This window comes from Ptiloglossa arizonensis, chromosome 7, assembly GCF_051014685.1.
Source record: "Ptiloglossa arizonensis isolate GNS036 chromosome 7, iyPtiAriz1_principal, whole genome shotgun sequence".
Classification (NCBI taxonomy): Eukaryota; Metazoa; Arthropoda; class Insecta; order Hymenoptera; family Colletidae; genus Ptiloglossa; species Ptiloglossa arizonensis.
Genome location: NC_135054.1, coordinates 7294163 through 7317524, shown reverse-complemented (window position 1 = coordinate 7317524; position 23362 = coordinate 7294163). Strand labels below are relative to the sequence as shown.

Sequence of the window (23362 nt, the reverse complement as noted above, 5' to 3'; positions counted from 1 at the left end):
AAAAGTTTTAACGTTTGCACGCGTCTATCTCACTGGCAACGTAGGCTGACACTAAGCAACGACTTAAAACAATTGACGGGCTCTCTAGTAGGAACAGGGGAGAGGGATGAGGTAATATGAACAATCGGAATGCGAGTTTCTATCGCGATGTAACAAACATCGATTGAATTCATATTTTGAACCGAATAGCCTCGGTCTACATCGAACAGTATTCTTTCCCTTTGAAGATAAATTGACGCAGTTTGCAACGATACTTGGAACATGATTCACTCTTTAAAAATGTTTAATATATAACACCTATGTATATCTCTGTAAAAAGGACTACGTGTTATCGAGACTATGCAGATCTAGCGGCGAAATCTGCCAACGAAGAAAGAGGGAAACTCCATCGCACGAAACGGGAAATAACGAGCGACTACCGCGAAACAATGTTGTAACAAACGACGAGACATTTTATTTTCCTCTTATTCTGCAGCGTTTCAAGTTTTGCGACGCACAATTTGTCTTGCTGAACGATTTGACAGGAGTAAATTATCCATTTCAACGAAACGGAAGGCAATTTATTCAGTGCCCTGAAAACTTATTTCACCGTATCGTACCAGCACCGACGATTTGTCGCTGTAATTCTGTATCATTTTCTAGGACGCGCCTACTGTTCCTCCTAAAGACCTTTTCATTCTAATATCGTGGAATCACGAACTTTGAACAAAATCGGTATCTTTCCCCCGTAATTTGTAACAACTCTCGTTCGTTAAAACGTGAACGTTTTATCGTTGGTATTATCAAAATGAATAAAATTATTTTATATTGATTCGATTTCGCAGCGATAAGTTAAAGTTTACTGACATGTCGGGGACCGGGGTAGAGAAATTGAAACTCGACAATAACCTTATCCAGTATTTTGTTGCTATCGATGGATGTTGTGAACATTTTCTTTACTGTACAACGATAGTGTTGATTAATATTCACTGAGGACTTTAAATGCGAGGGCTTGAAACAAAATTTGATATTTGCATTTGGAGTAGTTTTTCTAGGAGTATAAAATTGAAATGTTATATTTGCAGTATTGCAGTTCTCTAACTCTCGATAACGGTGTTTGTCGATTATATGGAGAATGGTTGTAATAAAGAAATAGGAAATATTGTTAACGAAACTTTGCCATCGTGATACTTCTCTATTTGTTGTCTACGATCACTGCTCTAGTATGAATGAAAGTGATTCATACTCTTGATCGACACAACAAAGAGGAACTACAATCGGAGTTACATTTTGATCCAAGTATCTATTTGTGGTAGAATAAAATAATTCTTGACAGTTTTCAAATTCGATAGCTATTATCAAAAATTGTCAATTCATGCTATACGACAACAGTGACGTACACGATTTCTAACTCCTTCGTACTGAATTGTAATTATCTACCCTTCCTTCGTCCTATTTATCTAGATAAAATATAGCATTGTGAAAGGAAAACGAATGATTCAATTGCCTCCGGGCAATACTTATAGGCATACACCGTGGACGACGACGAAAGCAATTAGTTAATGTCAAAGAGTGCTTGAAATAAATTTATACTTATTCTTACCATAAACAGTAGGATTTCTATAACCTTTTGAGTACGAGAACGATTCAAAATGGTGGTTGAATAATAAATATTTGCTAACGGAAGAGAATGTTAAGACAACGATCAATTTAATTTTCAATATAGAAAATGACATAATAAACATTCAAAAGTGACGTGTATTATCAAAAATAAAGAAAAGTCGAGTAGCCTATTACTTCAATTTTTTTCATTATAACAACTCTTCTTTCGTGGTGTTTCACTCTGTAAATATACATTTTAACGATGGTATTAACAGAATTGCAAATAGCAAATATGCACTTGTTGCATACTACACAATACTATATTAATTAACAACTATGTATCAGTCATAAAAGTCTACGATATATACGGTATTGTAAAAAATACGAGAGATTCTTTTGGAGTTACAGTAGTCTATACATTCCAGTAATTGTTTCCTCATTGTTAAGAGATACACGTTTCATAACAGTAAATGAACATGTACTAGAACATACACATAAATCACTACAGAATAAATCTCTCGTATTTTCTATAATGTTGTGAATATAGATTTTTTTTACTAGTACCTATTTACTAATCAAGAGAGAAGTTTAGAGAGAAGTTCGTTCGTTTTAATTAGTCTAACATTCAGAGTGTTCAAAGTAAGGGCTTGCTTGTACTTATCGGTATTCACGTTTCTGTTATAGAGCAATCAAATACCACGAGACGATGTGTACTTATCAATACTAAGTTTAGGAAGAAGTTCGTTCATTTTAGTTAGTCCAATATTCATAGTGTCCAAAGTAAGGGCTTGCTTGTACTTATCGGTATTCACATTTCTGTTATAGAGAACAATCAAATACCACGAGACGATGTGTACTTACCAATACTAGGTTTAGGAAGAAGTTTGTTCATTTTAGTTAGTCCAATATTCATAGTGTCCAAAGTAAGGGCTTGCTTGTACTTATCGGTATTCACATTTCTGTTATAGAGAACAATCAAATACCACGAGACGATGTGTACTTACCAATACTAGGTTTAGGAAGAAGTTCGTTCATTTTAGTTAATCCAATATTCATAGTGTCCAAAGTAAGGGCTTGCTTGTACTTATCGGTATTCACGTTTCTGTTATAGAGAACAATCAAATACCACGAGACGATATGTACTTACCAATACTAGGTTTAGGAAGAAGTTCGTTCATTTTAGTTAGTCCAATATTCATAGTGTCCAAAGTAAGGGCTTGCTTGTATTTATCAGTATTCACGTTTCTGTTATAGAGAACAATCAAATACCACGAGACGATGTATACTTACGAATACTAGGTTTAGGAAGAAGTTCGTTCATTTTAGTTAGTTGAATGTTCATAGTGTGCAAAGTTAAGGCTTGCTTATATCTATCGGTATTCATTTTTCTGTTATAGAGAACAATCGAGTACCACGAGACGATGTATACTTACTAATATAAAGTTTAGGAAGAAGTTCGTTCATTTTAGTTAAACCAATATTCATGGTGTCCAAAGTAAGGGCTTGCTTGTACTTATCGGTATTCACGTTTCTGTTATAGAGCAATCAAATACCACGAGACGATGTGTACTTACCAATACTAGGTTTAGGAAGAAGTTCGTTCATTTTAGTTAGTCCAATATTCATGGTGTCCAAAGTAAGAGCTTGCTCGTATTCGTCGGTATTCGCTTCTCGAATGCAGAGGACAGCCAAATATCACGATACCGATGATTCACACTCTGCTCCTAGCAGCCAGATAGAGGTACACACGCCTGCGAGCATCGATCACGCGGATAAATCCTCGAGTAAAAGTACCTCCTGGCGTCCTTCTGCGGTGCTCACGATGGAATGTATTTCGCAACCTTATGCTAATTTGGTTAGTCACCCTCGGTAGGTCGGCTGCGTTCGATACGTGTACACCGGTATTCGCTGTGTATCAGTGCCGGAATAGAAGAGGCGTAGTTGAAACGAGACAACGGAACAATGGCGATGGCAATTTGGCCTTTCGACACCATCGATTGTTCCCTGTCCTTTCGCGACTCCTTATCCTTAAACACGTCCCATTGACTGCGAGAAATGGCGGAGATTGTTGAACCATTTCGTGCAACGGCGTCACGTCTACAATGACATTGAAATGTTTATGACAGTTCGTTGGAGGAAAACAGTTCGAGATAGTTGGCTGGTAGCGAATGGTGACGATTCGTTTGCATCTGCAATACCAAGTAACCGTGAGCAGCCCTTTTTGTGTACAACTTGAAAGAACATGTTTAGCGACTGAATGATAAATTAGTGCTCTATATTGCGTTGCTTCGAAACTTTCGATTTATTTCGAGACGCGAGCGATAGGACTATGAAACTTTAATCTGAATCTACCGATTAGTACTTCTTCGCTCGCGACAAATTGCATTCGGTTTAATGGAGGATTTGACCGATGATCGAAGCACCGAGCAAACTTGATATTTATACCGTAGATGTATTTGTACAGTATCGAATTCAAAAGGATTTCAATATTGTCATCTTTTACCTGTGTTGGCTCCCTAAATTATTAGCATTTCGATCAATGTCGCGTATAAGATTATCAAGGTATTAAATACGTAAACTTCGAACGGATTGCTTTCGATATCACGTTGTTGAATCGAGAAGATCGGAATCGTATCCTTTTGGAACGTTGAAACGTTAAACGCGAGGCAGCTCCGATATCTCCTACTCGCGAAATATGAAAGTATCGAATCCACGGGGAAACTTAAACGTTGAAATATTCTATAAACGTATAAAAATTTTACGCATCGCGGGTTAAACTTCTCTCCCACTTTCTCTCCGACGATAAGCAGCAGCAAGCGTCTGAAACGTAGCTGCTCGTTCACGATCAGCGGCTCTAAGAGAACAACGATCGCTGTTCCACCATCTTTCGAACCGTAGGATCGTTTCTTGCGACAGTCGCGGTATTCAAGGAACGCGAACAGGACGATTTTAATAGTCGGTTTGTTCTCCATGCGCGTCGTGAAAACACGGGACATTTTCCTTTTTCTTTTTTTTTTTCATATCGCTCGTTTTACAGCGGGAATCGTGAATCATACAAGCGCGATGTGATACCTCAATTATCCGAGCCAAGGCATCGTTTCTTCGCGCAAAATACAGAACATTTTACGACACTTCCTGTATTTCCGAAACGCCACGCGATCGGTATCAATGGCTCTTCACGCGAACAGTGCGTGTATTTTCTAAAGAACGATTCCCGCGAAATCTACGCAAATCTGTGCAAATAAAGGAGTCTCTGAATCGTCGTATTCTCGCCTCAATGGATACCTGTTCATTCGTTCGTGAGCCATAGTGACACTCTTTAACCTCTTCAAGGCTACTCGCGCGTATGTGTACGTTTTATTTCTAACACGAGAGTTCAACGGTCCGAAAATGTTGAAAAATTATTCTTTATTCAGACAATGGAACCATTTTGGTTTCGAAAACAATATTTTCGTATTATCACGAATAAATGGATTACGAAACCGTAAAATATATACATACATGTATCGAAAAACAGTTTAACATCAAATGTTATTGTTATTCATATCACACAATACGATGAAGAAAAAGAATATGTTCATTGAAAATTCTTTATTACCATATGGTAGGATATTGAAAGCAAAACAAATTTTAATTACACGTCTTTCGTTATCTTTTGTGGTTTCTCTAATATTTATGATAATGTGAAGAATTACAATTTCTTCGAGAGTGTTTCCACCTCCTACAATCGTTTCATTAACGAAAAAGAGTTGTTTTACGTTATTAGCATCATTTAACATTTCACAGGTTCGTCTTTTGATTATTTTTGCATATAAATTTTGAAGAAACAGAAGAGTACATCATATTTGTGTTGCGTTCCTACAATTTCGTAGTCAAATATAAGAAATCCGCATTCCAATTGCTTGAATATGCGCCAAGGTCGACACGCTTTGGTGGCAATGGAATTCGTCAATTCTTTTCGATGGTAAACATAGTGTTAAACGATCAATTTCTATAGTCCCATCACGTCTTGGAATCTGAAGACACGACGATCGTAGCTAATCATTTTTACTTTTTCCGTGCAGTAAAGAAAGAAAGTAGATATCGTAATCGAGAAAAATTGAAAGAAATTTCTTTTATGTTAAAGCACGTATTAAAACACCCCAATCACGTTTTAATTATTAAAAACAAAATTGCTTCGACTTACTCACTATTTACTTATGTGTATTATTAACACAATTCGTCTAAACAGCTAAATAGATTTCGATGAAACTTTATATTTAAGTTTTACATTCCCATTACGAAATCTGATTAGATTTTCAGAAAAATCTATCAGGGGTAATGATAATATCCTCTTGTAGTTTTTTACTCTTTTATATGTACATCCATTATTTGTGAAATTTAACAAAAATGTTTTATACAAATCTTAAAGAGAATTAAATTCCACATACAAAAGTTAAATTAACTTTCTCTCCATCTTCTCCAATAAAAGAAGTATTAAACGAAATTGTATACGTTGTATACTTAACCACATTTTCGCACTCAAATCAAATACCTAGATAGCACGAACGAAGACGGTGGCCATCTTTACGAAAAGTTAACAATCCTTATATTTAACAAACGATTGAATATAAAATAAACTCTAAAATATATTATATAGGGTTTCAATCTTAATTGTCTGTACAATTTGAGTTCCTTTCATTTTTAAGAATCGACATACTTCAAATGTCTCAATCAATATATTTATGAAAATATTGTTTTGTTTAATTTACTGTATTCTTCGATTAAAAGTATACTAAAGCGATACGTTGGCAAATATTGTGACATATTCGTATTGTTGACATATTGTTAATCCATCCGAGATATAGGATTTAGGTTCGAACCTCTATCGAACTTTTCCTCCAGGTCCGTTCCTTTCGTGCGTGGGATGTCGTTAATACCGGAAGTCGAATAATAATCAGACGTTGCACGTTGCTTCCGGTAAGTTGTCGCGATTCATTCTTTCCGATCACGAAGGCTGGAAAGATCGTGATGTCGACTTGGTCGTTCATGATCCGATTTGTATCTTGAGTGAATTTGTCATTACTTAATATTATACAAATAATTGTTATCATAAAACAATTGATTATAGTTGATCTAATTTTCTTAATTTAAAATTCATAATAACCGAATTGATCTCTCAACTACGAATCATAAGCTATTTTCGAACGCACAATATGATGCATGTTTTATTATTCGATAAATATTTGTAGAAAGTATCGAATAACGATAATTTGGAACATATAATTACGTCTATAATCGTATAAAAATAGTAATAATAAGTATAATCTAACCACAGTTTTCGAAACCAAAATGGCGTAGCTGTAGAGTTAAAAAAAATTTAGATGTATTGAAACACACTATGTTGTTGTTTAATCTGGTATTCTAGCTACTAAAATTACAATCAATATTGTGTAATGCATTGAAAGGAAAATAGGAAGTTTCGTTTATTAAAATGAAAAATGCTAGTGTCTACATACTGATCTCGTTGTTTTGATTAGAATCATTCATAATACTTAAGATAAAATCTAACATCACGGGTTTTCACCTACAACTATTATGAATCATCATTTAGTACTTACAATAATCGTATAATAATTACGATATAGCATCATTGAATTAGTCCAGTTTGTTTCTAAAATAAATAATGAATTACTTGTAGAATTTTAAATTGCGACATCGTATTTTTGCACCCAATTTATGAACAAACGAAGAGGAATTTTAATTTTACTTGAGAGCTAATCAAATTCATTCATTTATATTCATTTACATTTGTTCGGCCGTAATTGAACACACTTTATGTGCCTGAGTCGAGGAAAGGTCAAACGAATGTTCGTAGCTGTAATAAATACATACCATAAATTATTGAAATTCTTTGAGTTCAGAAAGATTGAAGTAGGAAATGACTCGCGTGAATCCATTAAGCTTCAGTTTTGTGAACTTTATCTTATTAATTAAATTTACGGTTAAATTTATCGTCTTTGGTAAATTATAATAAAATCTATCTTTAAAGGAAATACCTTAGAAGAACAAAGCACAGTTAATTAAATTTTATTTATTCGCATCTTTATTTAATTACAGTTCATTGTTTTACGTAAATGTAGTTTCACCTGGCATACAAATTAATAATTAAGTCAAGTTCATTCAGTCAGTTGCAATATTTAATTAGTTTTTCAAAGGAATGAAATCTGGCCTGAGATTGATTTCGAAATCGTTAATTTACTTGATTTATGGAAGTTTCACTTTTCTTTGGCAGATTTTTAAGAGCGTCCATTCTTTTTCAGGAGGCAAGGAACAACAATCTAACCTGCCCGTGCAAAATGAGGGTAGCTCATTCTCTTCGAACGACACTCTAACATTGTCTCAAGATGTACGCCGAGTGGCAAAAGGTGAGTCAACAATTATTCTCTCTCCTTTCTCTCCACGAATCAAATTTTGTTATATTTCTGACATTTTTCATTTACACGTAATTTTAGAACTATCACTTATTTAAAAACATTTTAGAGGAGTGTCTCAACATTGACTAATCTGTACACAAGTCCTTCAATAAATAGCGAAATATATGAACACAGGGTATGCCAGTAATCATAGTCAAACTGTGAAAAAAGAGTGATTCTCCGTACAAGAACAAGTAAAAAATGTAGAATTAAATTTTTATATTATTTATCGTTTTCTTCTGTTCTTTTTATCTATTCCTAAGAAATTCGTCTTACTTTTTATTTAATTCCAGATAGACTGTGTCATAATTATTTCTGATTATACGATGTATAATTTTCTAGAGAGGGCCTATTCGTATCTGTTTAATTGTCTCTAGTGTCGAACTCAGTTTTATATATATGTTGCAACGTAGACAGTACTTTTGATCGTTTTTCTAATAATCTTAATCTTACTTGAAAGTTATCATTATTCATGAATGAAATACAATCTACATTCTGGTCCATTAGATGACAGTCAACAAATAATCAAATGCAGACTTATTTGATCGATTTTCAAAGTTGCTTTTTGTAAAAGATTCTATATCAATTTATTATACATTTTCGATTAATCTTTGGACGAAGAATCGCCTCCTTTCCAGGTGTACTAGTATTAATAAGACACCCTGTGTACATCGTATTCTAAATCGTATACCATTTTATAGAGAAAGAAAGATTTGTCCCAGGTTGAGGGGAATATGGTAGCATGAGTAAGAGGAATGTGGACAGTGTCGAGTCATTTTTGTTCAGTCGTAGGCTTTACGAAGGCTGACTAAAATGCCTGACCTAACACGACTCACAATTCCTTCCAGGACCGATCTTCCTTTCTCCCTATAATACAAGTGAATTCGTTTTTTGTTTTTCTCTTTCTATATCGTTATGATAATGCTAATTGTTGTACGTTACTCGGAGCAATATTCCACAAATTTTTATTCATTACCAAAGAATCAAATTATAATACAAATCTAACCGAGAAATTTTTCTAAAAGGCGGACGATTCTGTACTCGATGAGGAAAATTTCCTTCTTTAAATCGTCATTTATGATCTTCTCTTTGTATCCGATCTAGGTCGACAATAACTGGCAAGTCCAATTTCCGTAAGTGGTTCTGACGTAGTCAAAAAAAAACGTATTAGGAGTACAGTTCCTTCCGCCAGTGCTCGCTGATAAATAACAAATATCTCTATTTTGATATTTTTACTCTTTTCGTATCAGAATGATAATAGAAATAGGATTTTCTTAATTTATAGTCCTTTTGGAATAATATTCTATATCATAGGTACCGAATTAATACTTTCCTCGTTAAATGTTATCACGAACTTTATATCAAAACATTTCTCTAAGATATACATATGTACATCATTATTCAGTTATATCTGAAAAGAACTTTGTAATCAAAGCTGAAACATCGTGATAAATAAACGTTCGTTCTATGTAATTTCATTTCCAATTTATAATATTGCATCTCGATGTTGAAGCGGTTATGAAGTTCTTATTCATAGACCTTTTAGTAACATCTCGCAACTACCTCAAAATGAAAATGCATGATTGTAACGTAGAAAACGAGGCCACGCAGAACGAACGTTTATACAAATTCACTCGGTTGTTACACTTGGTCGATGTATCCCTGAATGCTCACACATGCGACATAAATATTCCTTTGTGCAAAACGTTTTGGTTGTCAAAGCTGACAAGATTGATGTCAAACGTCATTCAAAATTTCAACGAATTTCTCAAGCGCGATCGGACTACGGGCTCTTGACAATTTCTCGAAATGATTTTTATTGTTGTACGATCGGTGGTCGCTTTCGGGTTATCGTGTCGTTGCACAATGTTTACGTGGTCAGGATCGTACCGGGGATTGTTGCGTGGTTGGAGTCAATGATCTGTGCACACGCAATTGCGTCGTCGCGCAAGCCAGCCACTTTCGAATGCTTCTGCGCTTCGCGCTGTTTCGTCCGGCGACCTAATCGCGCTCTATTCGCCGTGCACGCTCGCGAATACACCGCATTTACTCTTTTCGTTTGCGCTCCGCTGCTCCGTGGATAGCTGGAAAAAGTATAAAAAATATTGCGTAAAATCTGGCGCGCTTTCGTACCGACGAAATCCAACGAAACGCGAAAATCGTTGGAGTAACGTTGTACAGTGACACTTGCACAGGGTGTTAACTCTCCGATTCCCGGTCCAGACAGATAGATACGTATTTAGAATTATTGAATAAAACGATTGACGAAAATGGTTCGACAACCATACTCGTGTCCATAATTATTTATAGGTCTTTTGATCATCGATCAACGAACCTATATAGAAAGTAGCGAATATTAGTTCACGGTAGGTAAGAAGGTTATAAACGTTAAAATAGCACGAGATAAATTTACATAAAAATTTGTTTAACGAAATTCAAGAGTTACAAAATTAATCATCGTATAATAATTTTCTCATCTTTATCTTCTCTCAAACACTATCTTGAATCTTTTAATTGTTATTAAGTCAAATATAACTGCCATTTATATTTTCATATCTCTGTATATCTTGGTTGTGTTTACTGTTATGTAAACAGTTTCAGCATACATTTGACATATATTTGAAAACTTATTAGCAAAACAGAATACGTTACCATTCATTTAAATGCCGTTACAGTTCGGTAATGAGAGTTATTATAAATACAGTTAAAATTCTTGCAACGTGTTAGGTAAATGTATGGATCAAAAGCAAGGAAAAAGGTTTTGCAAATGCAAATAATAATACACCGATTCCTAAGGAAATCAACTCCGAACTACCGTAAACAACGTCTTGTTGAACTTTGTCTTTCGTATTTTAACATGTCGCGTATGCAGCGAGTTTAGCGTCAACGTTAACAAAACTTTAAAGAAAAATCTACAACGGAGCAAAACGCTTTTCGAATAGAAATCAAATTCTGGCGACTACTTCTTGTCTTCGAATCTTTCGTCGACCGTGTATAACGTCAAGATCAATTATTAATATTAACGACGAAAAGTTTCTTGATAAGTGCTTTAACGATACGTCGCGCAGAAAGTTACAAGGAATACGCAATTCATCGTCGCAAAATTTACCACCGCGCATTACCTTTCAAAGCTTTCAGTTACTGAACAAACGAAGGTCAATTATTTAATGAACAGTCGCGTGCGATCTATTCACTCGTGTGAAATTGTAATTGTGCACAATGCGCCGGCGTAGAAAAGTACAAACAGTTCTGAACAGTTTCGTCCCGTGCGAATGAAAAATTAAAGTGTACCGATTGTCTTGGAACGTTCGAAGGAACCTCGTTCCGAAAATAGAAATTCATAACAGGGAACGTTTCGTCGGAGAAAGAGCTTGGGAAATTCACGATAACTCGTACCATTTTCAATTATCACGAAAGGAAATACGGCGCATTAATTATCGAAGTGGAGATGACGCGCGTTGTATTACTTCAATTTTCTGTAACGCCGGTTACGCTACCCAGGGACGATGTCTTCCTCAATTATTCTGGAGCTCATTACTGGTGATTGGACCCGCGTAATGCCGACTCGAGTAAAAGTGAGAACGCGGGTGAATCGTTCTGAACGTTAGGGAAGTGGTTGCGAACATTTCCAACCGCTACGTATCCTAACCGATTTTATTCAAATGTGATCATCTTTCGTGAAATTTCAAAGGAATGAAAATTTCGTTCGTAGGTTACTTTGAATTTCAATTTGTACGAATCTAGCTTTGCTAGACACCGAACTGTTCGCTACGTTTGAACGATGCGCATCCTCCTAATCTTTCATCAGAAAATAGAAAAGGCGATTCATTGAAATAATATTGTTAGAAATTTTTATAACCGAACCGTATGCCAAAAGAATACACCTGGCTTGGTCAGGGTCATAAAAAGTCGGTAAAAGTATACCAATACGAGAATTCGGTTAGCTGACAGTCCTTTTGATTTCGAAGGAACTTGATTTTCGAATTAACAATCGTTTCCAAACTGTGCACAAACGTCCACAATTAATACTTGGAGGTTAAGTTTCGAAATAGCACCTCGCCACTTTACGTGCTTATCTTTCCCGTGTCTGGTCCCTCGCGATAAATGAATGTTCAAAGACGTTGAATAAAACAAACGAATCGTATAAATACAAAAGTTTAAAGTCCGGAAATTTCTCAAAGTAGAACTGAACCATTCGACGTACGATAAATGAATTTCCATTTAGAAACCGACGAAGACGCTCCAACGATCCGTATCCCCAAAAATAAACGTTTCTCGATTAACGGATCCTCCTGGTCGATTTGTCACAATTGCTGACACTGTTGCGATCCTCGTTATTCGCGTGTCAGCTGTAACATTGTACAAAGCGAAACTGTAACTATTGTACCTAAATTATTCCAAGTTAATTGGAACAGACCGTGCACAAATTGCTGACAAACCGGTGCACAGATCGATCGACACGATACAGAGTCCCCCAGCGTCCGTGGAGTAACATCGGACTTCCTCCACGAGGGGTTGGCGGTGTTTTTTCTTTTTTTTTTTTTTTTTTTTTTCGAAAATCGAAAGACGACGTGCGATCCGTGGCGAAACAATTGTCCGATCTCGATCGGCGTGGCTCGCGTCAGAGTCGTCTGAACGCGGTTCGAACGGTTCTGCGAGCACAATCGGTTTTTGCCATCGACAGCGGTGGCCGCTTCTGCAACTCGCCACGGTGGCTAGTTAGAGAATCGCTTCCCGTTCGCCGCGGCCGCGGCCGCAGCCTATATCCAGCTAGCTCCACGTAGGCGTACGCGTATTTAGCGCGTAATTTATATAAGAAGAGAGGCACGCTTGGTTCCACCCCAAAGCACTTCGATCCACTGGCGCCGGCAACGATTCTTTCGCGTTTTCCATGGAAAGCGGACGAAACTGTTCGCTGGTACGTCTTCGTTCGGAGACACTAACGCTGGCTCGTGGACCGACGTTTCGGTACACCGACGAACGCTCGCGAAAATGAAAGCCTGAAGGGCCGATTTCCCAACGAGAGTTTGTAACTCACATCGGCCAATTAGCCGTTACCTTAATTAAAAAACGTGTACGCCACTGTGAACACGCAGCAATTGTTGCGGAGAGGAGGCGTATAACTTCCAGTGTTGCATCGAACATCCTCGCGTCCGGATCGCGGAACTCGATTCCTCCACGTCGGTGGAAACGGACCGCTTCTTCTCTTTCTTTCTTTTTTTTTTTTTTTTCACCGATACGTGACCATCCCGGTGGCCGTTTTTCGTCGATCTTGTAATTCGTCTATCGTTTTACGAACGAGTACATCCCAATTTCTGGCCGACCTCGTTTCCGCGATCGATTTTTCGAACAAGTGGCACGGAATCGTGGACATATCCGACGTCGCTCGTCGAAAGCTGAATTTTTCGTTGTGGCCTCTCTCTCTCTCTCTCTCTTTCTTTCTCTTTCTCTCTTTTCTCTCTTTCTCTCTTTTTCTCGTGGCGCTCCCACGCGCGCGAGAAGGGAATATTTTGCGGTGTTTATTGTTGAGCGAGGACTTGTTTGTGTGCGAAACTAGCTTGTGAAACGAGTCGAAGGACAGCGAGATCGAGAGAAGCGACGACGTGGAGAAAGAGAGGACAGTCGTAGAGGAGTTGAACGCGCGCATAGAAAACACCTGAGGCTGCTAGAAACCAAAGAACACCAACTCTCGATCGAACTGTGATATTCTTTGGGAAAAGTACGAAACGGGTGAAGGAATCCAGGTTACCTCGGAGACGGAAAGTTTCTCTAGGAACTGATTTAAGTAACACATACTTCGGGAGTGTCCGAGTGGCCAAACAAACGCGCAGGGTCGTTTAAATCCCAAACGACGGGTCTAGAAAGGATTCTAGGGACTGGACAGCCAATCGAACGCGCGATCGTATTCCCGAAACGTTTCGTCGAAAGACCGTTAACGAATTCAACGCGAGCAGCACGATTTTTTTCGAGACTGGTGACCCAATGTGCCCGATAGTAAACCGTCTCAATGACCTCCTAACTCCTTTAAGCCGAATTTAAAATGCGCGACAGTGTTGTGCCCGACGATTGTCTCAAATCTTGACCGATCGTGATCGGATTCTCGAACGAGGCGCGCTCCTGTCGTTCGATAATTGCGGGACGTTTAAACGGGGCATGTTCTTACAGAGATCGACGATTCCCTCGTTTCGTCCTTAAAATGATCCACGATTTTCAAATAGTCGAGGATTCGCGATCGTTCGATGGAACGTTCCTTCCAAGAAAAGACGTCGTCACGTCGCCGGGCACGGAATGAAAGCAGAGGTCACTGACACGTGGATTCGACTGGAAGACACCTTTTCTCATCTTCATCGACGACTTTACCAGTCGCCTCGTGTTTGCGCGAGCTTTCTGCAAATAGAAAGAACATCGATGACCGAACGAAAGGTGGTTTGCGCGCGTTAACCTTGAACCCTCGAGTACTTCGCAGTCCGCAAGGATGCGGAGAAACGAAGTGCAGGGAATATTGTATTCAACTTCGAGAGACCACGAGAGACGAGATTGGTGAAAATTTCCAGCTGCTTTGCTCTCGAACCGAATGGGAGTGAACGTACGCGATACGTGATAAGAGGCCGATGGAAAAAGTTTTCGAACGGATCGTGTTACCCTCGGGTAACATTGGGACTAGAAACTCGGTTTCTGGTTGAACGGGAAACTGGTATCTGGCAAAACTCGTACGATTCGAGCCGGTGACAATGTCAGGTTCACGTGAATTCCCGGTACTCGGTGTTAATTGATGTTTAAACGGCACCGGCGCGCGTTGAAAACACCGGACGGTTTTGCTAAATTACGTGCTCCGTCGTCCGGTTGTGATTTAATTAACGTTCCCGTTAGTGCAATCCTTAAAACTTGAACGCTACATACTAATCGCGAGTTCGAACGTAGTGCCGAACGATGGCGAGCGTTCGGCGAATCGTTACCGGTTTGCGCGCCAGAAAGTGGACGATCGAGTGACCCGAGGAAGCTTTCGATGGGATTTTGACTCTCGTTTTTTGAGCTACGCGTCGCGAAGAACCGTCACGAATCGACGTTCGACGAACGAACACCGAAAGGCTTTCGGTTAGCTTCGTTGTACTTTCAATGGACGTTTCTCGAAATTTCCCGAAAGAACGTATTCGTCGGTGAGCGGAGAGTATCGATCGAGATCGTGACCCCTCGAGTCGCAACGAGGTCGAATGCAATTTCGAATCGAGTTTGTCAAGATCGAAGCGATCGAGCGGGACGAAAGACCGATAATGCGGATTAAAATCGAACGCTGACCGATGCGCGCAACATGGAGTCCACGGTAGCGTGCAACAAGAAACCCGAGCGCAGGTCTACGCGATCGTCGACCTCGAAGAATCGGTTTTCGTCACGAAACACGCGCTCGGAAGCTTTCTACGCCGGCGTGGAACCGTTATCCGTTCGACGCGCATTGCATAATTCCACCGGCCCAGACCCAGATACAAATTCCGCTCCAAATTCCGGCGTATCGACGGAACGCTCTAAGAGGCATCACACTTCCGGTCACTCGCAGCACCTAGACCCTAGAATCGTCATAGAGATCGGACCAAGGGCCGGTGTATTGCCCCATCAGGAAGTATTCTACACGGTCCCGCGAGACCTGGCTGTCTCGCGAAAAGAAATCCTTCGAAAGTACAACAAAGAGAAGGAGGAGAGGGAGGCTACCTCGAAATATGCAGACACGATGCGTCACCGTTGGAAACGATCGGTGGACGTCGATAAGGATCAACAAGAGAGGCCCAGAACTCTACCCTCTATCGCCAAAAGATCGTACAAGGATTCCGAAAAGGTCCAGGCGTCTCAGGCTTTCCGAAAAATCTCGAGGCAGGATATATTGCGCAGACGCGCCAGCGTGGACGGGCCAGTTGCGGTATCTCGGGGAAGGAGTCACGGGGACGCGAAGCTAGAAAGTTCAGAGGCGAAAGGTGGCACCTCTTCCAGTTTCCCGAGGAACGTCCCGAGGCCGAGAAGCGCTAGGTGGGGCAGAGAGGACGAGAGAGAGTCCAGGTCGGTCTGCGATTTCCTGACAGTCACTGCCAAGCTGCAGGACATTAACAGCGGCCTTGCGCCGAGACCATCGACCTTGCCCAAGATCGTTCACGCGTCGAGGACATCCCGTCTAACGGAAGATTGGATTAGCCCTAGACTGATCAAAGATGCGGTGAAAAAGGAGCCACCGGTTTACGGAAGGATACGCAGAAGGAAGACTTCGTTGCCAACGAACACCGGCGCTCTAAGAGGTTCCGGGTTGTCATTGAACACCTTGTCCAGGTACTCGAGGCCAGGCCATTCGCATGTCAGAGAAAGGGCCGTGGACGTGGAGTTTCGAACGACCACGAGACATCTTCGCGACCCTGTGCCCGACGCGCCGTATCACTCGGCTACTTTGCCACTCGTGGACATGAGAACGAATCCCCAGCGGAATGCGATTTACGCCAAAGTGTCTCGGAGAACGCCGAAAGGCTTTCAGAGCCATAATCACAAGACTGATCCGAAAGATGGTGCTAACGGTAGGCTCGAAGTTAACGTAGATACCGGTCATCAGACTATGTCGCGTAGGAGGATCATCGACAATATGAAAGACACGAATGTCTACGAAGACCAGAACAGCTCGAAGACCGAAGACTCTGTTGACATTCCGTCAGAATATCAGTCAGAAAGTCAATCGTATCAGAGCAGGGACTACGACGTCCACGACAGCAAGGATTCCTGCGAGATCGATACCGACCGATCCAAGGAAACAAATGGCTTTTTCCGCGTGACCGGCTCCCACACGCTGGACTCTCGATCTAACGACAATTGGACGAAATCGAAGGAGTCGACGAAACACAGATCGAAGTCACAGAGCAGACTGATCGAAAACTTTCGCCCGTCTCATCGGGAGATTGACGCCGCGGCCAGGCTAGCGACCACTCTTCCCAGTTATGTGAAAAGTTCGAGAAAGTGTTCGACCGAGAAGCCGCCAGGGACCGACTGTCACAGGAAACTGTCCAAGGAAACTGGAATCTCGACGAAACAGAGCAAGGAGAGATCAAACTACGTGAAGAAGTCCGCGGCCAGTCACGCCAGAGCTTACAACGACGCTCATAGCGGTCGTTCGAGTTCACCGGTGACGACGTCCTCGATTTTTGGATTTTGCACCGGGAAGAGAAAAGTGCAAACTTCGACCAATGGTGCCACGAAGGTCGAAAGTGCACCATCCTATCCATCATGGAACGTGAAAATGGTTAGCATCGATTCAAAGTGCTTTGACGGGGAAGATTCGCAGTAATCGATCAGTGATTAATCCTTTGGGTGTCGTAGACGCTCGTAAGCGTTCGATCGGTGCATTCGCGCGCGGTAAACGCCTAAGGGCGATCACCGTATATGCTCGATAAATGTGACCATAGGATTTCCGCCCACGCCTCGTACCGAGCCTTCTAATCTTTGCACCGAAAGGGTTAATTATCTTCCCATCTTTGTTCTTCCATTGAGAGTTCATTCTACGACTCATTTCCTTTTGCATGTTTCTGGTACGGAATACTCTTAGAATTCTGGGACTAATGGGTGTGTCTACAAACGATCTCTTCGGTGTGTAGATCTTTTAAATTTACACGTTAATGAGGATATTTAAAATTTTCAACTCCGTTTGTGAAAATGTCGTAGAATGACTGTTGGTCTTTCATAAGCAACTAAATATAAATGTGCAGTGTTTAGAGTCGCAGAGAACAGTTATGGAAAGAGAGTGCTTCGAAAATGTATTCCAATATGGAAGTCTTTTACTATGTAAACATACTTACGGATCCATGCAGTTCCATGTTTTTCACATTTAATCGGCCTAACAATTAAAAGGAATAGATTTTCAAAAATTTCAATAGTGCAGAATTTTTATGAAATTCTAAGAATGCTTGTTTTCTTGTTATCCAAAATTAATAACTCTGGACATTTTCTGAAAACATTCAAAATTAGTACAGAAACAATTTTCACGAACAACGGTTCAAAATAGAAGATAAACGTATATTTCTTCTAACTAGGACATAATTTTTTGCACAATATCGTAATTGAACCTCTAATTTCTTTTCTCAGGTTTCATCAATATTCTCCATTCTTTCGTAATAGAATTCCCTTTAAAATTAAAACAATTATATATCTGTTAATAACGAACAAGGTACGACAAGAAATCTTACGTGTATGCAGATCTCTATCTTTACATATTTTTACACAAATTTCTTTCTCATTAAAAGAGAAACGAATTTCGAAATCGACCACCTGCAATTCTTCAAATAATAATAGATTTCGACATGAAATGAAAGTCAAGCTATTGGACAACTTAAATGAGTATTCCTACAATATCTACTATATCCAGTACCAATCAAATTACAAAAAGAAACCTTAGACATAAATATCATTCTCCGTGTATCTCTGCATCGATAGTAAAATGATCTTCCATCGATCACCTACGGGTATCTTCCTCGATTATAAACTACGATACAACTCTTGCCCTTTGCAGGTGTATTTTTCTACTTTTGGTCATAATTCTGTCCTTACTCTTTACTACCGGAAAGTAGAGGATATCCCTTTAACGAGTGTCTTAGGATCATTCGAAGCAAAAAATTCATCTTTCCTCGACCTTTCTTTTTCAGGGTGAATTGGTGTGGTTCGACCCTGGTGTCGGCCACGTGTTACCGGGTGAAGTTTTGGAGTACCACAGAGCCGCCAACGTGCTCTCCGTCCAAGCAGTGATCGCTGGCAAGGTACGAAAATCAATTAATTTTTTCCAGATTCTCGCTGGAGTCCGAATGACCCCTGTCGAAACCCTGTGCCGAGTAGAAAGGGGACAGACTCGGTGTGTAAATTATTCGCCATTCAAACCATCGGTCGCATAAGTTACGCAAGTTCCGTGATACGTCTTCGCTTATGATGCATGGAACCTAAACGCGTTGTTTGCATCGACGGTTCGACGACGAACCGCTCGTTACTTTCCCGACTGAATAGGAATCGGATATTTACCGTTCGTCCCCATAGACAGACCAACAATGAAACTGCACCGTATGTTATTATCTCGAAGGGATAGAAGAACAGGATAGAAGTGTGTTAGGCTACGCGCTAGTCAACAATACGAGTCCACTTCGAGGCCAACGAACAACCGGTTATTCTGCATTTTCTTAAGACGATGCACGATTCAAGCGGTCGCTCGACGTCGTATGTTTCATTGATTTTTTGTCGAAACAATTTGGCACAGAGACAATAGCTAGAAATAGTTGAATAGTTATTGTAGCGATCTAGGTGTATGATATTTCAATTTTATATGTACTTTTGTATTCATAAGCGCGTTCTCGACTTGTTAATCCTGTGTTTAGGTTTTGTTAGAGATTATTTAATTATTTCGTTCGGGTTTGGTCCGAGCATCGACCTCTTCAATATTTTTCCCATTCGATTAATATATGTTCAACCGTGAGTCGATTCTCCTTTGTTACACAATTAGGTGGATCTGTTACGTGTGTTTCTAACGGAGATCTTGATTGTTATTGAATTTGTCTTGAACTTAAAATCATTTTCATATCTTTGATGGCGAAAGATAAGATCCTTCTCTCAGCTATATTTGATTAAACCTCCGGTCAATCCTGTGGAAGAAAAACGTAAGTTTTCCTGGGGAAAGTGATACGTCGATGCCTTTGAAAATTAATTAAATACTTCCCGTTGTTCACATACACACTATACGCCTGTTAAGTTTAGTTTTTAGTTTCTTCGATCAGCTATGCAAATTATTTAATTTGAATTCGATTTTTCAAGTCGATGTCGTCGTTACTAAGCAAAAATTATTATCAACAACTGAAGACATTTCCAAGCAGGAAATCGTGTACGATCCAAACTCTATCGTATATCGTTAACTCGCTGTAATGTGCACAAAACCGAACAATGAAGGATATGCTCAAAACTCGTCATTTTTGGTACTCGTTGAAAAGGAAGAACGTTTACATAAGATATCTCGATACAATCTAGAGAATCAGGAAACAATGGTTACTTAATCGACATGTGATGGGAAAGTTGAAATAAACGCGTCTAAATGTTCGAATATCACAGCAAGTACAACTCACCCAACTGATGTGCGTTATCCTCGTCTTCCACATACCACCATCTGTTCCCGTAGTAATTATTCAGGAAATTGTTCGAAAAGTCTGTGGAAGGTCTAGCGAAACGGTGAAATCATAAAACTGTTCCTATAGGAGTGCAATAACTGCTACGCTGTTCGTTAAGAATGCGACCACGCGCAATGCTAGAAAATAACTGCCTTAGGTAGGTAGCCTTCCGAAAGTAATATTGTTACGGAACACATACATTTGAACTTAATAATTAAAAATATCCACCGACACAGATACGTATAAACAGAGTAAACCACCATTTAATACAGACTGAAAAATTTTGATAATTTTTCTATAACGCGTAAGGGTAGTTTCAAATATATCAACACCGAGGAATGTTTAGTTGTGTAAACACTTCGACATCGATATGTTCGACTTTACGCTATGATTTTATAGTATTGCATCAGTTCGTTTGACTTTCGAAAAAATTGATGAATTTATTTTCCTCTTTTTTGTAATCGAACAACATATTTTCACATTTTATACTGTTGTATAACGTAGTTTCCTATATTGCGAAACGTATACTCTGTATTATACAAAAGCTTATCGTGTATTTGTATGTATGTTTACGGTCGTGTTCTTTAGTAGTATTACTTTTCGAAGGAGTCATTTTGAATGCATCCTAGGCGAATCGAATACAATTTAATTTTTGCTCCCCTAAAATAATAGTTGTACAACTGTTTATCCGTTTTGCTAGACCTTCCAGAGATTATCTTAACAATTTTCGGATTAATTACTTCGCAAGGAAGTACCGTGTGAAGAAGTCAAGAACAACGCCTATCAATTAGATGAGTTGTTCTCGCTAATTCTCCCATATTCCATATTTGGTCGCATTTATTATAACTTTCACATCACTGTCGATTAAATGACTATTTTTTCCGGATTCCTTTGTACACATGTTATGTAAACGTTATTCTTTTCCAACGGCTACCGAAAATGGTCATCTTCGAATTTTTGTTAACGATTGTTTAGGAAAAGATTCCTTCCTTGTTGATATGTGCGAACCAACAATTATTTTACGGAAACCCTGCAATAATTCAATATTCTATACAAAACATTTTGACCTTCTTATTCGAAGCTATCATTAAGTATTTACAAATCGATATTGATTAAAATAAAAGGGGGCAAAATGTATACGTAAACACGGATGAAAAAATATAAAGATGTAATGAATCAAAGAATAATAATTATTGATCGTAGAATAATATAATTTGACTATAAAATGCTCTTGCAAAAACAATTGAAACCACACTTAATACTGTTTAGTCATTGAACATTTATCACTTTAAACCTTTAGTGTGTGTTCTCTTTGATAGAACAATACATTATAAAATCAGTTATTTTTCTTAAATATATATTGTTTCACCGAATAGGACCCAGAGGCTGAAAACGTTACATACATGCTCAATAACTACACTGATTGAAAATTAGTAATATTCCGAGGAAGATGGGTAAATAAAGCTTGAAAGGCAGTATCGATAAATTTTTTAAGCGGGAAAGATAATGTATGAAAACAAACATGATCCGTTCATTGTAACATCAGACGGCCTTTAAGTTCCGTACATCGACACGAAGCAGAAAGAGTATCGAAAAAATATTCGTCGAGAAACAAGATTCCCGTTGTGGCCACCTAACGAAGCAGTCAAATGCGTCGGGTCCCGGATAGAAAGTCGAATACCACGCATACTTGGCGAAATACTTCCGCTAAGGCGGTCCGCGATACCTTGGAAAATTACTCCAGCAGTGCGATGTGTCGATCCCGGCGTGAAAGTGCATATCGAAAAGGGGCAGCGTGCCGGCTACTTGCAACACCTTCCTGCACTTTCAAGCTCCAAGGACACCGTATTGGCAACAATCGTGTCCCCGAGTTTTTCGCGTTCCCCGTCTTTCACTTTCGTGAATTCACGGCTCTTCTTTCCCTCACGCACGTCCATCATTGAAATAATACGTCGATTCTGGATCGGGTCGATACATACCTTGCACATACGGTTGAACGTTAGTCGAACTAACGGGGAGACGATGTGTTGTTCTCAAGTTCGAGTATTACTTTTCAGAACTAAGCCTCGGAAAATCCACGTGTTCAGAACGAGTGATTTATTTCATAATTATTTGAATTATCTTACTTGGAAGTTGTTTCAATTCTTGAAATTATATTTAATAAATGCCAAATTCTTTTGTTAGATTTTGTTACGTATCAATTGATAATGTGTCAATTTAAAGATTTCTCGATGACACTCTCTAGGACTATTTATCAAGATTGTATTATAGAATTAATTCGCGTTTTGAGCTATATTCGATTTCTCTTCAGGAATATAATTAAGATGCAAAGACCATCTAATCGGAACGAGTGACTTGTCTCGTAATTATCTTACTTATCGTACTTAATGAAACGAAAAATAAATTCAATCCATAAAAAAGCCATAGTCCTATAAAAACAGCAATTATTTTATAAAGAACATTATCACAGAAGTAAGTCACGTAATGCACGAAAACGTGATGTTTTTAACGATCGATGTTACTCTCAAATAGCTAATTTTTTACCATTTTTACGCAGGTGCTTATTTTTTACCCATAAACGTGCAACCAATATATAATACTTTATCCCATAATAACTTCAACCATTGGACATATTGGTTTGCTGTTATGTGCCAAGATAAGAATTGTTATCATTTTTTATTTGATGTGATTTTTATACTGCGATTATAACTGTTTCTTGTGTTTGAAAATGATGTCGGATGTACTAAAAGAAAATTGAAAGTCGGTTACAAATGTTTTTCAATTTTATATTTAATACACTTGGTACAGTAAAAACAAATATATGCTTTTATGACCAATAAAACATACAGTGAATTTGCAATAGGGAAACGTACACTGCCACTCAAAAGTTTGATGTAGATTTCGATCATTAAAAGTAAATTAATAGCTTTTTGTATATACACGAACATTTTTCTCGCATTACGAAACTACATCTTTGATAATATTACTTGTAAGGTAATTGTAGTTTCATAAGTCTGTTTTCTTTACGGATTAAATTTATTTTTCATCTTATTAAGTACAGTAACTAAGATCATTACGAGACACGTTATTCGTTCCGATCATGTGGCTATTTAAACCATTTAAACCTTAATTATACTCGTGAAGAAAATCTGAACATGGATCAAAACG

The 23362-nt window shown here is 38.8% G+C and overlaps 1 protein-coding gene across 6 annotated transcripts in view; it reads left to right on the top strand.

Moving 5' to 3' along the window:
• The window catches only part of Myo10a (unconventional myosin 10A), a 106555-nt gene that overhangs the window by 7936 nt on the left and 75257 nt on the right, over nt 1-23362 (top strand). For 3 of the 6 annotated variants that reach the window (XM_076316706.1, XM_076316707.1, XM_076316704.1), the window contains exons 2-3: nt 7884-7988; nt 18698-18808. In XM_076316706.1, the coding sequence (XP_076172821.1) occupies nt 7968-7988; nt 18698-18808 (132 nt within the window). In that variant the 5' untranslated portion in view covers nt 7884-7967. Of the gene's footprint in view, nt 1-7883; nt 7989-15345; nt 17302-18697; nt 18809-23362 lie in introns of those variants that run through there. The other 3 variants (XM_076316705.1, XM_076316703.1, XM_076316708.1) reach the window with 3 other exon arrangements.